The sequence below is a fragment of the Megascapheus bottae genome, chromosome 26 (assembly GCF_031878675.1).
Source record: "Megascapheus bottae isolate mThoBot1 chromosome 26, mThoBot2.hap1, whole genome shotgun sequence".
NCBI lineage: Eukaryota > Metazoa > Chordata > Mammalia > Rodentia > Geomyidae > Megascapheus > Megascapheus bottae.
Genome location: NC_143534.1, coordinates 16,830,092 through 16,847,429, shown reverse-complemented (window position 1 = coordinate 16,847,429; position 17,338 = coordinate 16,830,092). Strand labels below are relative to the sequence as shown.

Below are 17,338 nucleotides of genomic sequence, written 5' to 3'. Positions count from 1 at the left end.
TGATGGAGAGTTAATGGCTCCTAACACAATGCAGAGCACCCAGGCATTAGTACTGGTGAGTTCAAAGACAGCTCGGCTTGCCTGCATCCCAAAGTGTTCTGATGCGTTGTTATATTGCCCCCCCCCCCCATATTCCACTAGCCTCCTACCGAGTTAACAGTTAACATGTGGAGTCACAAAGGAAACGATGTTTTATTACAGCATGCAAGAATGTGGTGAAAAGAGTGACAAAGATATTATACGTAAGACCTGCTTCATGCTCCCAGACCCAGAATGTCTATGGAAACCGAATCTTACAAGGAAAACACAGGAGTTGATGTGAACTAAGTCAGTGACTGGCTTAACCTCCACAGAGTCCATTCATCCACAACTGGACTTAAGGTAAAACTACCTGACGATACTGCCGGGGATCCTGGAGTCTGGATTGCTTGCTGGCTTTATCCAGGCTTCCGGGTCGGCTCTTGGAACTCATAGGGACTGGCATTCTGCTCGTCTGTGGTGTGGCACCGGAGCTCTGTGGGGAGGACCAGCGAGAGGGGGGAGAGAAAGAGAACACATGAGTGGATCACCATGGAGGACGGCCACACGTGTGCAGAGATCAGGGCGAGAGGCCAGAGCCCTACATGCAGGACAGATCCGGGAGACACCAACTGGGTTAATCAAGTCGAATCAACTGCTCACTACTGATCAAACGGATTTTAATGTGAAGTCTCAGAGCAATCAACAGCAAACGACATCTCACGGGTACCCAACACCAGTCAGCAACAGAGGCGAAAACAGAGTCGATTAGCTGTTAGACACCTAGCTGTTGTTGGGAAGGTAGAAGGGAGGATGTGAGAAGGGTATCATGGCGAACAGACAAAAAAAATAATACGAGCCACCTGAAAGGAAGCAGTTACATCACAAGACACCTTTTGCTAGTGATGATTATGGCAGATTTAAGAAAGCAGCTGGGTCTATCCACTTTCCGGCAGACCAAGATACCTTACGTGAAGCCGAAGAGACTGGCGTGGGGGACTCTAGGGCAGGGGGGGCTTCGTCCACACCTAGCAGGGACCGGGGAGGCGGCTCTGGGGCTAACTGAGATGCGCTTGTAACAGAATCTCTGGCAGCAGGGCAGGCGGAATGGACTAGGGTTTGGGGGCTCATTTCACTGATGGTGTTTTCCAGCTGTTTGATGGTCTGCTCCAGGCTGTCTAAGGTTCGATAGGTATTTTTCCTAATTTCATCAGTTCTTGAAATCAGAGAGGTGCCCTCTGGGCCGGGCTGCTCGTGTCTCCTAACCATGTTTTTGGGGGTGTCTTCTGGCTGAGAACTGGGGATCTCAAATCGCTTGGCTTCCTTGTGCTGCTTCAGCGTGCCATCCTCTTCCTCCTCTTCGTAAACCACCACCTGTAAGGTCTTCTTCCCCGTCTTGGTTCCTGTGCGAATCGCCTGAGTGAGAGCAGCCAGGTGTTTTTTAGGAAACTTGAACTTAAACTTCTTCTTGGGACTTTCAAATTGTTCGTCGGCCACCTCATACTTGGCATCTGGAGAATCCGCTGGGCTAAACTGGCTCAGGTCTGTTTTATTCATTTCCTGCCCTCCAAGTCTCTTGGTCTCTGTGGACCTGGAGTATGGCTGTGCTTTCATCTCTGCTTGTGGCCCATGCTTATGAACCCTCTGGGAAGCGCTAGTCTGGATGCCAGCATCTCCTGCTTCCTCCTCTTCCTCCTCTTCTATCTTTTCCTCTGTCATCATTCTCTCTAGCTCCTCATCGCACTCCTCGAAGATGGTCGAAAGTCTCTTATAGGCCGAGCGGATGTCCATGGGTTCATCAAAGATGATAATAACTGGCTTCTTGTCTAGACACACCACTGGCTCCTCATTCTCAGTCCCATCTTGTTGGTGGCTGGTCTCTTCTTTGGCGTCGATATTCACCGTCTGGACCTCTTGTCCCTTCTGGCTGACTATCTCACGGACTTCCCCACTGGACAGGACCTGGACGGCTGTTTTGGTAATCATGAAGGCGATGTTGTCGGTTGCCATCTTTTCCTCGTTGGGAGAACCTGGACTGGACTCGGCTTCGTCATTTGGGTTCACAGGTGCATGCCTAGGGCCTTTAGGTCTCAGAACAACCTGGCCAAAGTCTGTCAGGAGACGTTCTTTATCTTGATTTCCGACATCACCAGTCACCAATTCTGTGGAGCGCGTTGGGGAGGCCATGAGACCTTTGTCTGCATTTTCCAGTCCTTGTGCATATACTGTCTTGGTCTTTGCGTAATTCAACTTCGGGTTCTCGGGGTCAGGTCCCGGCAAGTGCAGTCCCGAGGCTCTTGCTCCTTTGTTGATTTCCTCTTCTAATGAATTCATGCCAGAAAAGCCAAAATTGACCTTTGGCACATTTTTCTGGGGATAGTTTCTACTGTCTCTGTACAAATTCTTAGGAGGAATGGAATTTCCCTTGTTTAAGATGTCAGTTTTATAGTCTGATGTTTTTGATGTCTCAGAAACACTATGTTCCATTCTTCTTCCCCACAGAGCAGGGTCGCTGGGTCTTAGAGACCCTGGGGCAACCTGGGAGGGAGAGGGGAGGAGGGAAGCCATACATGTTAATCAGGATAGGATCTGTAAAAACTGGTAGCCAATCTTCTAGTGCCAGTGGGTGGGAACACAGATCTGGTGAACTCACCTTCTGCGGTTCCATTTGGGGACCATTTGCATATTCAACATCAGATTTCCGTACATCTTCATGGAAAAATTCCAAATTCTGGTAGAATAGTGTAGGACAAATTACTCCATGGAGCCACATCCCCCACCAAGTGGACTATAACTAAATTGTGCCTTTAGTTACATTTACAAACATGCGGGCCAAGCACAATTGTCACGTGCCAATCCAAAGCCTATAACTCAGTTTACCGGGGATTGCTTTGCTCTCCGACTTCCAAAAATGCCCTGTGTCTGTGCAAGATGGAAATCTCAATTAGCAAACTATTTCCAGTATTTTAAATGTTGTAGGGGGCAGAGACGAGAGTAAAGAAGTCTGTGTCAACACACTTGTTCCTCTTTTCTGACTGCCATTTTAGAATTGCAGAAAGACTGGGCAAGCAGAAGGGCTGTTTGTAGTATCTGTCTCTTAGCTGAGAGATGTTGGGCAAGTCTTTTACTTTATTCCTTGCACCTCATCTGCCTTGATGATAAACTGAGGAACAAGACCAGGAGATATTTAATGTCTTTTATTGCTAGTAGTCTCCATGATTATGGAAATTGTCTCATAAAGAGTTCTGCATTGGTTAGATGTGATACTTGGGGATGAAAAATAAAACCCCACAACCATTATTTTTCCTTCTGGTCACATGGTAGATTAAAAATGTCCTTGAAGGTGTCAAAGCATTTAATTAATAATAGCCAAGGTGCTCAACCCAAAGGCATATGCTAATGTTGTTACAGCACAGAGTCACGTGTCACTTAACCACAGGGATACACCCTAGAACTGTGTCATTAGGTGACGTCACTATAGTGCACCTCCATGGACCTGGATGTCTAGTCCATCACTTTGTGTGTGTGTGTGTGTTGGTACTGGAGCTTGAACTTAGGGCCTTATGCTCTTCTTGCTTGGCTTTTTCACTTAAGGCCTGGCATCCTGCCCCTTGAGCCACACCTCTACTTCTAGGTTTAGCTGGTTAACTGGAGATAAGAGCCATGGACTTTTCTGCCCAGGGTGGCCTTGAACCATGATCCTCAGATCTCAGCCTCCTCAACAGCTAAGACTGCAGGCATGATCGACCTGCACTCAGCACTGTCACCAGTGTCACCATAAACAGGAGTACTGTGCAGTTCTACAACTGTACGGTGGCTAAGATGTCTGTAGGATACAGGGCTTTTCAGTGCCATTAAAACCCCATGGGATCTCCACTGTATGTTTGGCCCATGGGTGACCAACATGTTGCTATATGATGCAGAAATGAAGTCTAAATCCCAAATATTTGTGGGAAAGAAGGTGGAGTGATGTCGAGCTTCAGCATTAATGCTGTGTATTGCATGATGACAGATGCACTGCTGAGAGTCTCAGCAAGGCTCATCTGGAAGCCCAGTCTTTCTAGCCAGCACCAGCCCCACCACCACCCTGACACTAGGTGTTACAGAGTGACATGGGGTCCTTTGTCCCTTCCAGGGCACTGCTGCCCTTTCTTCTCATTGAGGAATCCCAGGAGGATGCGGTGGTCCTCCAGGTGGAACACAGTGCCATTGGAGGCGATTTGGTTCAGGCGATGACAATGGAACAAAGCACAGTAACTCAGGCCAAGCCAAAGTCAACCCAGAGAAGTGGTACTGCCTTGGTTAAAAAGGAAAGACGGCTCCTCCCAGCCAAGGACTCACATAAACAACAAAGCCAGCATCGATCACAGAGACACATTCACCAGCACATTAGTCCACAAACATCTCCGTCTCCCCTTCAACTCGAGCTGCTCCCCACCTAGTCCCCACATAAGGGCAGGGACTCAAGTGCTACAATGGAACAATATAATTCCTTTGGTGGGATTTTATATTCAGATGATAAAACCACATATGAAGTAAAAGGCTGTAAGAAGAAAAAAACAACAAGGTTCTGGCCTAGTTTCAACTCTGAAGATGGAGCTGGCAGGTTAGCATGTCATGCTAGCACCCAAGAGAGAATTTATTCTCTGAATCAAAGAAGGGACAAGTCACACAAAACCCAGGAAGATGCGAGCCTGGCTGGGGACACGCTGGTCCTGTTAACTGAAAGCTGTGGCTCAGATATGTTCTGGTTGTTCAAGGGCCATGCCACATTCACTGGTTTCTGTCTTATTTAATAGGGGGGAAGTACTGGGATTTGAACTCAGGCCCCTGAGCCTGGTTGGCAGGCACTCTACCACATGAATCGCACCTCCAGCCCAACTATTGTCACAATGTCACACCAATTGTCACATATTCCCTACGTTCCCGTGCAACACAACATTCTCTAATACTGATTAGCAGGAATACTCCAAAGGAAAGACCAAGTTAAAGATGTCACCTTCATCTGTGACACCAACACTCATTTTTATCATCAGGCTAGGAAAAGGAATACGTTTGGAAAACAAACTCATGAACTTTAGAGCCATCTTGTCTACAGACAATGACTGTTTATAGACTTAGGTAGGTTAGACTGTGAAAGGTCCTTAAGCCTCTTTCATATCTGATTATGGGCCCTAAGATTTGGATTGCTTAAGACAATTGGAGAAACACACTTAATATGAATAAAGACAAAAAACAAAATATAGACAGCTACAAAACCTGTAGAAAAGTCAATTGCTAGGCTAGAGTGTTATGACAGGAGAAAAAAAATTTAAGAATACACTTGACTTATGAAAGGAAGGGTAGTCAGATAGCTCACACACAGGTTAATAATGACAAATATTGAGGCCATTACAAAATAGATCTACCTACTACTTTCTAATAATTGATCCAGAATAAGCATCTGTAATTAAATACTGTGCTGGGCATTTGATGAAGCCCTGCTTAACTTTACTAAAGGCAAGCTACAGTCTCTGGATTCTCAAGTAGAAGTTCCTAGCGAGAAACATTAAGAACTGAGTTGATAAAGGTTTTTTTTTTTCAGTATCAGTCATAATTAAAATGAGATGGCATTAAATCCCCAGATCAGAAATGTGTTACATTTAACTAAAAATTGTATCTCTAATTTTGTGAACTCTGGCTAAGTTCCTTTCCCTTAAGTACGTATGCAATGACAGCAGCTTTATTTTATAGTCTGCACAGCTTTTTGAAGCCACAACTATACTGTAGCACCGAAACTATTAGAAATTCACTGCCTTGGAAGATGTACTTCAAAAACTGACACTACTTTGCACAAGTTGTGTTTGTGCCCTTGGGTTGGCATGTACATGGATTTGTATATTTCTACGATCCCATATGTCGTGTGCTTGTTTCCCAATACTTCTATTAACCTCTAATATTCACCCCCCCCCTTTGTTTTCTTTCCTTCAAGGCTAGCACTCTATCATTTGAGCCCCTTTCAGGCCTTTTGGTGATAAACTGGAAAAAAGAACGTCATGGACTTTCCTGCCCAGACTGGTTTCAAACCATGATCTTCAGACATCAGCCTCACGAGCAGCTCGATTACAGCCCTCAGCCACTGATACCTGGCTTATTCACCTATTTTTAACAAACGCTTCTTTTTGGTCCAGAAAGTATGCTAAAAAGTAGGAAAATTCTATATACCTCCACATATTGGTAGCTGTTCCTTTCATTTGTTGTACTGTTTTGGGGAGGGGTAGTATTTGGGTTTGAATTCAGGATCTAACACTTGCTAGGCTGGCTCTCTGCTGCTGAGCTGTGCCTCAAAGCCTCTATTGTTGTTTTTTGTTGTTGTTGTTGTTGCTGTTTTGTTTTTCCTTTAGAGTTGTTCTAGAAAAATCCTGAAAGATAAATAGTTTGGGGAGGCAGAGTCTTGCTTTTGCATAGACAATGGGGCACTGTGCACAGAGACACCATTTATTTTGGACAACGGAGCCAGGCATCTCTGACACAGCTAGGAGTGTCTCTATTAGTGTGGTGATGGGGAGGGAAGAGGAAAAGACACAGGGCGCAGAGGTCAGCATGATAGAGCCGGGGGTTAGTATGCCAGAAAAGAAGGCAGGCTGCTGGCCATGTGGCAAGTGGGTGGGTGGGACGTGTTACCTTCTTCTCCGTGGGAGGGACTGTGGCGCCTGGCCTAGTATCTTTAACGTGACTGTCAGCCCGGGACTGCTCAGCATGACTGTTTGAATTTACATCCATAAAGGAACACTTCTGGAATGCCTAAGGGATTAAAATACCAAGGTTAAAAGGGATCCAAGTGTAAGGAGCAGAAAAATGGGAGACAGGCAGGAAGGCAGGCCTGGGGACTCAGGCCTGGAGCCGTGCAGGCTCACGCCAGGGAGGCAGCACGCTGGACTCCACTCCCCTGCTGGGTTTCGTGGTGTACAACTGGCATCAGAGCTGAGCCCGGGGCTGAGGCTTCCTCTCCACACTAATGTGGACAGGAATGCTCTTGGGCAGGCTGGTAGCTCAGTGGAAGGTCTAAGTTTAGTACAAGGCTCTGGGTTCCATCTTGAACACCAACGAAAGAAAAGGAAAGCAACAACAAGAAGAAGATGGGAATACCTTGACCCTCTTTGAGCTGAATGGCGTTTGTGCTTAGTAGGGCTTCTTGCTATGCCTTCTTTCATTGGTGATGGTACTGAGATTTGAACTCAGGGCTCTGAACTTGCTAGGTAGATACTCTACCACTCACTTGGGTAATGCCACTAGCCCTTTTTTGCTTTGATTACTTTTGAGACAGAATATCATTTTTTTTGTACATGCCACTCTAGACCAGTGTTGTATCTTTTTTTCACTGTAGCTGGGATGAAGGCATGTGCCACCATGCCCAACCCTTTCTATTTGGATGAAGCCTCAAGAACTTGTTTTGCACACTCTGGTCTCCAACTATGATCCTCCTAATGTGAGACTCCTAAGGACGACAGTCATGTGTCCCTGTGTCTAGTTTGTTTTGATCTTTAACATTATTGGGTATGTACATGACTAAAACCTATTCTTTTCTTCATTTTCAAAGCCAGCCTTTTGAAACACAGAGGAAAAAAACCTTCACAAGACAGACATTTTAAACCTTTACTCTCCGACGTAGCGACAGGCTTCCCCCACTTGTTGTTGGTGTGCAACGAAATCCCAGGCTTCTGCATCCATGAAGCCCTAAGTGGCCCTAGAGATCCACCATGGAAACTAGAGACAAGAGCTGGCTATGCAAAAGCTGTCAGGAGACAGGTTCTCAGACAGAGGGAAAGTGGAGCTGGCTCTGCAGGGCTGGAAGCGTCTCTTGATACTGCTCACAAGGGCAAGAGAGAGATGGGAAGTCTGAGACCTTCATTCATGAGCACTGGCAATTTTCATCCAAGCAAAAGAAAAATCCTGTTGTTCAACTGTACTCAGAAAATAGACAAATCAGAACCTTTGGGTTATAGAAGTTAATTTGAATGTGTGGCTGGGACTAAAAATCTCTCATTTAAATAAATGATCTCAAATAATTGCCCAGTCTTTTCTTTATGGCAAGTGCTCTCATTCGGAAATAACTGGCCAGGGAGCGAGAAGAAGGTGTGGCTTCTGTAAGAGGACACCGCAGCAGCATGTCTTACATCTGGGACTGATTCTCTGGTGCTTTGTTCTTCACTCTACCGGCCACCCTCCCCCTACCCCCCTTGCTCCTTAGAAAGCCAATCCTGCCTTGCCCTGGACATACTTGGCTTCTCTGCTTATTGATGGCACCACTTTTGGAGGTCACTTACATCCCTTTGGACTGTGAGGCCCTGGATTTCAAAGCTTCAATTTTCTTGATGCCTGATGACACCAAGCTGTGGGTGCTGTTTCATGACTATTCTTAAAGGGCCCTGTGGAGTCCCTTCATTCTGACAGGTGTCTGATTGCAGAGCAAGTACCAGTAAAGAAGCCAGAACCATCTGTCAGCTTCCTGGCTGGGCAGGTTGATTTTTGTTGTTGTTGTTTTGTCAGTCATGGGACTTGGGCCTGAGTGCTTTCCCTGAGCTCTTCAGCTCAAGGCTACTGCCCTATCCCTTTAGCCACAGCGCCACTTCCGGTTTTCTGGTGATTAATCAGAGATAAGAATCTCACAGACTTTTTAGTGCCTGGGCTGGCTTTGAACCTCGATCTTCAGATCTCAGCCTGCTGAGTAGCAGGATTACAGGTGTGAGCCACTGCGCTTGGCAGCAGGTTGCATTTTTATCCCAACATGAGGGCCAACAAGTTCCAGTTGGAAAGGAGTCCTTCATGTATCATAATTAAATAGCCACAAGTCACACTGCAAGAAGCCAGCTACTCCACCCTTAGGTAAAGGGTCATCAAAGAGGTTATAGAAGATTAAGACTTCATTGGTAGAAAACATCCTCATCCTCCAGTAGAGGCTGGAAATGACTGCAACAAATCTATGGCTGTTCTCTGAGGCTCAAAGGTGTTAACTTGATGCAGTTATGAATGAGTCTCTGACCATTCTCCAACCTGTAACCAATCTGCATCATGATGCGGACTCCCAGGACATCTGTGATTTTTAGGGAGTGTGAATGGGGTCACACATACTACACAGTAATAAGTAGCCTACTGTCACTGTACCATTCAAGAAGTACTGTGCCGGCCACCATTACCATGCAAACCAGAGCAGAACGAGCGCCTTGAGGATGACATGGACTAGCACAAACCACGGGTATGGTAAGTTGGCTCACAGGTCCCCAGAGGCTGACATCTAAAACCCGAATCAAACAAAATACTAATAAAGGTTAGATGTGTACAACGTCTCTCATGTGACAAAGTTTAGAACATGCTTCTAGAATCATATCCATGAGAGTAAGTGGGATCACTTCTGGAGAGAAATTTTATAACAATGTATAATACTCAATGTATTCACAAATGAGCCCCAGTTGTTATTGGGTGAACTGCCTCCACAGGTTACAAAGTAAATAGCTGAAAAAAACTAACCAAATATAATCATTCAAATGGGCTGAGGGAAAGGGGAAATCCAGTTATTCAGAGCTACAGAAGAGCTGAAAGATGGCACTGACATTGAGTAGAGATCTGGTGTAACCTACAAGCAGCCAGCCATTGGCTTTGAGTCCTGGTTCAATGTTAGTCAGTCGAAAGATAAGAAGCAACAGAAGACCCCACCTACAGGGGGTCACACTCAGTCCTCACAAGACAATAGCCACAATTTCTAATCCCCAGCTTATTTTGTGTGGGGGTGGGTGGGAGAGAGATAAAGCAGAGACTAATAAACCTGAAAGAAATAGAAGTGAATCCTAGTTCCAGAGCTAGGAAGGTATATAACTGATTTTACGTATGTACAAACTTTTGCATATGTATAAACTTTCTGGAGTTCTGTAAAAATAGTCATTATTTGTGCATCTTACAGATGCACCAGAAACTGCTTCAGCGCCATCTTGGAAAGTAAAGGCCAAGGCCAGAAGACACACCTACCTTGGTCCATATCCAGCACCCTTCTCCAGTTCTCTCCAGGTAACAAACTTGAGCGACTGCCCAAGAGCCCCCAAAGACAACCTACAGAAGTCACCTCACCCACATACCTGTAGTTCTGCCATGATCTTATCTCCTTCTTCTTCCTCCTCTTCCTCATCTTTCGAGGAGGAAGTAGGAACTGGTGGGTGGGAATGGACCCAGGCTGGGGCAGGCTGCTCTGTGGCACTCTTGGTGGCTCTAGTCTGTGGGCTAGCTCCAGCATCATCACCGCTTGCCTATGAGAGATTCAGACCACAGGTATTTGCCTAAGACCTCCCAGAGGTGACAAATGCAAACAAGAAAAGAGGATCTCCAGGCGGCTCCTCACTGCCTGGCTTGCTGGCTTCCTGCCTCTTTACACCTAAATGAAAGGCTGATTCAGTCCCTCACATTAAATTTGACAGTTTGTTATTGCCAAGTTTTAGTGAACAAATACCCACATTCTAATAAAATTATAACTCGACATTTAACGCTTTCTCAAAAGATTCTCCACATATGATATTTCCTTGGAAATTGTGTTTTACATTTAATCCAAGAGACACATGCTAAGGGGAAGCTAGAGCATCTTCAAAGCTTTCTGTATAAGCTTCCCAGAGCTCTGTCAGCTAATCGCACCTCAGACCACCTTCCTTTCCCTTCTCTCCAACCCCATTCACTGTCACCTCCAACATGCTCAGTGTGCAAAGTAGCTTGTGATTTGCCCTGAATATTTCAGCTGTCAAAGCTGAAAATCAAGTAAAGCTGACGGTCGTGGTGCTGAGTGCAGTCTGCTACAATGCCACGTCCTGGCCAGGGAGATTTTACTTTCCTTCTCTGCCTTACTACTTGTTCTATTCAGACAGAACCTTGTCTACAGGGAGGGGCAGGCATCCGGGCCTAGGCCATCAGACCTTAGAGCTGGGGCTTTCCTTTCTGCCCGTGTAGACCACATCGCCTGACCTCGTGGTGGTGAGCCCCGACCCAGGTAGGCAGCTTCGCCGAGGGGGTGGGGGAGGAGGAGGGGGTGACCGTCCCCCGAGCTTATCCACATCCTGTTCAGAATTTGGAGAGTCTTCTGGAAAACAAATAAATGCAAACAAACAGAGCAAAACAGCGAGTCATTTCAAAGCCAAAACAGTGTTTAGAAAGCCACTACATTGCTATTTAGACAATACAATATGACCTGGAAATTCCCATGCTCTCCTCAGCGCAATGATTAGGAGAGATCAACTGTATTTAAATCTCAGAAAGACCCTACAGGAGTACCTTTCACTTTCCCTGGCTCTGTTCTTACAATGCTGCCCTTCTCGCTGGTGTGTTCAAAGCAATACATACCCACATACAACTCTAGCTTTCCATAGACACTCTGCAAACAAGGGGGGTTGGGCAGGATGGAGCCGTGGCCCAAGTGGCAGAGCACTAACCTTGAGCACAGAAGCTCAGGGACAGTGCCCAGGTTCAGAGTTCAAGCCCCAAGACCAGCACAAATGAAACAAAACAAAAACCCAGACATCAGGCAGCAAGTAAAACATGTTTATGTACAAAATATCACAGTCAGAAAAAGGCACATGGTTTTGTCACTAGGGGAAGAGTAAGATGTTTGAGTTTCTAGAAGTTAAACATGAGTTGGTTAGTTAGGGACAGGTACTCAACTCAGAGGAATGCCTCCTAAGGCCATTCTGTGTGTGTGTGAAGAGGGCAGAAAGTACCCCCAAACCAGATGGCGACGAAGTTACAAGGCTTGTCCTCCTAAGAGCCCGCCGTCACATATGTGGTCCGTTTTGGGAGGTACATGTCTATATTTTACGTTAATATGGACACACTGATGCTTAAACTTCCAGAGTTGAGTCAGTGAAATACCCAGTAATAATTTTGACTTGCAAAATTCAAATTGGCTTTTATCATTTTGGGAGCTTCAGAAAAGCTGCAGGACACCCATGCATAGGAAATGCAGATTTCTTTCTTTGGATATTGTTCCAATAGCATAATTCAGATTTGCTCTTGCAAATTTTATACAATTTTTGACAAAGAAGATGTCCCCAGGGCTCAACATGAGCATATTCATGTGACAGGATAATGACTCAAGGACAGCCAGGCCTCACAACTCCAACGTACGTGCTATGGGGCCAGCCCTCACCTGAGAACTCCCGCTTGTCCTCTGGGGCTCCCCCCTTTGGCAGTGGGCTTGAGGCTGGTGGCATTTCCAGGTTAGGAATCGACTTCATGATATTGGCCTGAGCTTCTTCCAGGAGCTTCTCAAACTGTTTCCCATTATAGTGGTCTAGATTCTGCCTCTTTTCTTCCCATTTCCGCTCTGCTTTCTGAGGCAAAATTTTAAAGCCAAAGGAAAAACATAATTTAGTCTGGAGGTTTCACAACACAGTGAAAGGGGTGGAGCACAAGTGTTGGTAAAATAATGTCCTGGTTTCCACATGAGGGATGCTTGCATACTCAAAAGTTTCAATTTTGCCTGCCCCTGCTTTTCACTGTATCATAACTGCAATCACCCAGCTGCCTTAAAACCAGACCTACCACTACCTCAAGCAATTCTGTAGACTATGTCCAGATTTCTAAAGATGCTGTTTAAAATCACAGGTCACATCTGTCATATCTGCCTTGGATACCTTCAAAAGATACTCTACCTATCTCAGACTGATCCTCAGACTCTGAAATGAGCTTCCAGCTGGTTTTCTGTCCTTACATCATTACTCGCCATCGAAGAGATTTACTTACAGCCCTAGCCTCTGCTCCTGCATCCCCATCCCACAATGTCTTGGCACCTTTGCTTCCCCAGGCCCTGCAGCCTTCCAGTGGTAGCCTTCTAACCCTAAATTGCCCTCAACACAACAGAGGCTTGAAGCAGCACTCAGAGGCTCAAGAAGCACTGGCATGTTTTTCTGCACCTCAACCTTCACCTATGCCAGGGGCTGACAGCTTCCATGGCGGGGGGATTTACACCATGGGGCCTGGTGAACGCTGCAAGTCAGGGCTTTCTGCAAGCGACCCAGCTACACATTCCCAGCATACCCCACTTCCTCTTGCTCCAGGTTTGGCATCGTGCTTTTCAAGATTGATCACCTTTCCTTACTCTGGCTATCAAGCTATTATAACTTTGCTAATCTATTTTTGACTACAGAAAATCTATCTCCAATCTATTTATGCCTTCCTCTCTTAATACTTTTACAGTCAGACTATGGCCTCCCAAGGGCACGGTCCTGGGGCTGTACCTCGATGGATGCTGCCCTGTTCTTTGCACTTGCACTGTGGATTTCTTCAATGAATAAACTCTGCATGGCAGAACCATTCACAGGTGTCTGAGGGGACTGGGGGACCAGAGTCGACTGGAGCACGGGGGTCACTTCCTGTGTGAGCGCTGTGGGGCTGGCCGTGTGGGGACCTGTGCCCCCAGGCATGTTCTGGGCGGGGCTGGGCAGGGCTTCAGAGCGCTGGGATGGCTGGATGACCACGGGAGAACTCTGCACGTGATGCACTGTCATGCCAGCAGCCAGGGCCACCATCTCCGACTTCGTATCACCAGGGAGTCCCGCACCATGCTGCCCAGAGGCCTGTGCAGCCTCCTCCTGTTTCCTCAGCACCTCTGCAGCTGTGACCTTCTCCATGGCCACATACTGTGCGGCCTGGGCCGAATCCGTGCCTTTCAGCAGCCCATCGGTGACATGTCTAGGAGAAACCACATGGCAACATGAGCTGCTGAAATGTGTCTGCCATGCTTTACCATGGTGGTGGACTGGAATGAACTCATCCCAAGCTCATCTAAGCTCAGAGGAGCAGTACAGGGATGAAGGTTTCTATGGAAACTTCCTGAAGTTTAAAGACAGAGTGGACAATAGAGGAGGCTGATTCCCAGTGTGCTCCCTGAACCTCCAATGCGACACTTATTTGTAGGAATTTGTTTATCTTTTCTGGTGGTGATGCTGGAGACCAAAACCGGGGCCCAGCTCACAAGGGGCAAGTGCTCTACCACTGAGCTATAGCCCCAGATTTCTAAGTCCTCCTCGAAGTGTCAATGTCTAGAATTTCCTCTTTACTGAAAGCAAGCAAGGACTCGAGTCTGTTGCCATGGCGATCCTCTTTGTTAGGTAGGCTCAACCTGTTGAGGGGACAGGCTCATGTCGGGTGGGGGTGAGTTTTCTCTGAGAGGGGAACCCAGCATGTTCTCAGGTGTTGTTGCAGCAGATCACTGAAGAAAGACAGCAGATCACTGAAGAAAGACTCATTTATTTCTATTTCTTGTCTTCCAGCTGAACTGAGAAGTTAGCCCAGAAGTGAGACAGGATAATAAGATTGTATGTGAAACCCTTCTTAAACTTGAAAATGTGACTTTAACTCACCTTCAAATGCTTTTCAAAAATATTGTGTACTTTGTCTACTAATTTTATTTTTAACCATAATAACAGTAACAATTTTGCAGTGTAGGGGATGGGATATAGGGTCTCAGGCATGCTAAGCATGTGCTTAGCATGTGTATAGAAATGGTGTGTGTGTGTGTGTGTGTGTGTGTGTGTGTGTTGTGTGTGTGTGTTGTGTGTGTGTGTTGGTTCTGGAGCCTAACTTCTCTTGCATGGCTTTTTCACTCAAAACCGGTGATCTGCCATTTGAGCCACATCTCGACTTCTGGCCTTTTGGTGATTAATTGGATGTAAGAGTCCTGTGGATTTACCTGCTGAGGCTGGCTTTGAACCTCAGTCCTCAACCTCAGCCTCCTGAGCAGCTATGAACACTGGCATGAGCCACTGGTGCCTGATTCCATGTATATTCCTATTAAGCCCAAGGATGAGCCAGAGGGGTCTGATGCCCAGGCACAGCACCTACAGTGTGGGAAGCTGCCACACTGGAGTGCCCAGTCCTGTCCCCATGCCCCCCCACCCCCGGCCCTCCTGGTCACCTCCGCAGCAGAGTGAGGACGTCCGTCATGCTGCGCACGCGCTTCAACAGCGAGTCCAGCTTGTGCGGCTCCTCCTTCAGAAATCGCACTGCCTCCACCTCAATGCGCAGCACTGCACGCATCCGGTTTTGTAAGGTTGGAAATTCTCCTGCGGGGCGGAGCAGCTGGTGGATTGTAGGACAAAGCCTGACCCTCCACCCCAACTCTGGCTGGATCCCCAGGTCCCTCCTCCCCATCCTGAGCACTCAGGAAGTGCTCCCTCTTCCTCCAGACCCATTTCCTGTATCTCTGGGATAAGCCAACAGAATGTTATGTTGTTTTTAATGAACAGGGTTCAGATGTCCTGGTATTTTGGCCTGGTGAACAGAAAGGATTTATAGTATCATTTAGTCTCGACCACTGAAATAGAAGGCCACTTTGTTCTGCGTCACATCCCAAGTGCCCAGACAGCACCTGCCAAGTGTCCCTGGGTGAGACATGCATGCATCTTGCACTATTTGACAGTGTTTATTTCAGTTTTATTTTCAGTAGGGTTTAAATCTGTGTCTGGGGTCAGTCTCAGACTATGATCTTTCTACCGATGCCTCTAGGTGGGATTACATGCTTGGGTAATTGAGATGAGGGTCTCACTAAATTTTTGCCTGAGCTGGCCTTGAACAGAGATTTTCCTGATTTTGGTCTCCTGAGTAGCTCAGATTATAGGAATGGTCTTCATGTTCAGCTAACTAGCCAGCTAGCTAGCTTCCTTCCTTCCTTCTCTTTCATTCCCCACCTCTCTCTCTTTCTCTTTCTCTCCTTCCTTCCTTCCTTGCTTCTTTTGTGACTTTTATCAGCTATATCATTATATAGGTAGAGGACTTCATTGTTATATTTCCACATGTTAGTGCTATATTCCAATTTCACCTCCTCTATTACATTCACTGCATCCTTCCCTCTAAGAAATATTGTCCTCAATCTTCTTTATTCTACTCCTGGGCTCAGCCTTTTTTTTTGGTCAGTCATGGGGCTTGAACTCTGGTCGATGCTCTACCACTTGAGCCACAGCACCATTTCTGGTTTTCTGGTGGTTAACTGGAGATGAGTCTCACAGATTTTTTGTGCCTGGGCTGGCTTTGAACTGTGATCCTCAGATCTCAGCCTCCTTCGTAGTTAGGATTACATGTGTGAGCCACCGTGCCCGCCTTCAGCCTTATATTTTAAAATTTGAGATTCCCTAGACTGGTCTCAAAATCCTGGCCTAAGGGGATCTTCCTGCTTCAACCTTCCATGAAGGCACACACCACCCTTGCTAGCGCAGACAGACATGAAAGGCTCCCAACTGACGGACACTTCTCTCCAGCAGAACACTCACCCTTCAAAGAGGCCACAGCCTCCCCCACCTGCCGCAGAAGGAATGCCCCATCCTCCACATCTTTCAGAGTCACCACTCGGCTGGCTGACGAAGAGTCTTTCTTTAAGTCTTCCACAAAGTCCTCCAGCTCACTGCAGAAGGAAGCAGAAGAGTCAGATGGAGCTCACTGAGAGGAACCTGAGGAGGGACAGGTGCAGGAGGCTGCCACCATCAGATCACACCTCACCACCCTCCCCCTACACGTGTGGATGGCAGGAGCCCCGGGTTTGGCTTGGGATAGTCTGAGAAGTGCAAAGGACCTTCTACCTTTTGTGGGCCAACTGACAAGGGGATCGGTTAGCCAGAGGGGAGAAAGTATGCTTGGCTAATAGCAGGCTAGTTTTAGTTCCTTAGTTTTAATTTACTGAGATTAAGTGCACTTTTTATTTATCATTGGGTTTTGCCATTCACTCACTTTAATTAGATGTGCTAAGCCTTAGAACAGAGGACCATGTTCTAACTTGTAAGGAAACTAACCGGCTTGGTCACCTGAGATTGTTGGCTCTTTCAGACCTCCATGGAGAAGTATTGACATCGGGAACAGTAAAACTCTTGACTGCACATAGTATGGATTCAATAAACACAGAGGGAGAAAACACCAGTCTCTCCCTGGTGAGAAAAATCATTTTTCAGGGCAAACAGCTAGACATGCCTCAAGAGACTGACGCTTACCTTAACTGCTTGATGATCCTCTCCTCTTCATGGAGATATTTCTGTCTGTCTTGCTCCACCAGGGTGCGCTGTCGTTGCACGGGATCCTCCAACCTCTTCATGGTCTCCATCACTTTGCTACTGATTTCTAACTCTGCCTTCTTCAGCATTGCTCTCAGCAGCTCCTGGTTCTGCAGCTGTTGGACAAGGAAAGTCAGCCTCAGTGGGCTCTGCCTGACTGGTACTGTGCTGCCTTTGAAGTAGATTCAAACGACCTACAGCCCATTATTTCTCTGAGAATGGGAAGCATGTAAAATGGTATCCTAATCCTTCTTTAACTAACAGCTGAGTGA

The 17,338-nt window shown here is 46.7% G+C and overlaps 1 protein-coding gene across 1 annotated transcript in view; it reads right to left on the bottom strand.

The window, feature by feature from the left end:
• Window positions 1-168: 168 nt before the first annotated feature.
• Window positions 169-17,338, bottom strand: part of Kiaa1217 (KIAA1217 ortholog) — a 241,203-nt gene continuing 224,033 nt past the window's right edge. Inside the window, exons 9-19 of the mRNA XM_090319023.1 lie at window positions 17,007-17,182; window positions 16,296-16,426; window positions 14,945-15,092; window positions 13,266-13,719; window positions 12,176-12,359; window positions 10,950-11,113; window positions 10,128-10,295; window positions 6,682-6,801; window positions 2,672-2,749; window positions 985-2,556; window positions 169-514 (exon numbers count right to left, since the gene is read on the bottom strand). Of these exons, the coding sequence (XP_090175149.1) occupies window positions 377-514; window positions 985-2,556; window positions 2,672-2,749; window positions 6,682-6,801; window positions 10,128-10,295; window positions 10,950-11,113; window positions 12,176-12,359; window positions 13,266-13,719; window positions 14,945-15,092; window positions 16,296-16,426; window positions 17,007-17,182 (3,333 nt within the window). The 3' untranslated portion in view covers window positions 169-376. The remainder of the gene's footprint in view (window positions 515-984; window positions 2,557-2,671; window positions 2,750-6,681; window positions 6,802-10,127; window positions 10,296-10,949; window positions 11,114-12,175; window positions 12,360-13,265; window positions 13,720-14,944; window positions 15,093-16,295; window positions 16,427-17,006; window positions 17,183-17,338) is intronic.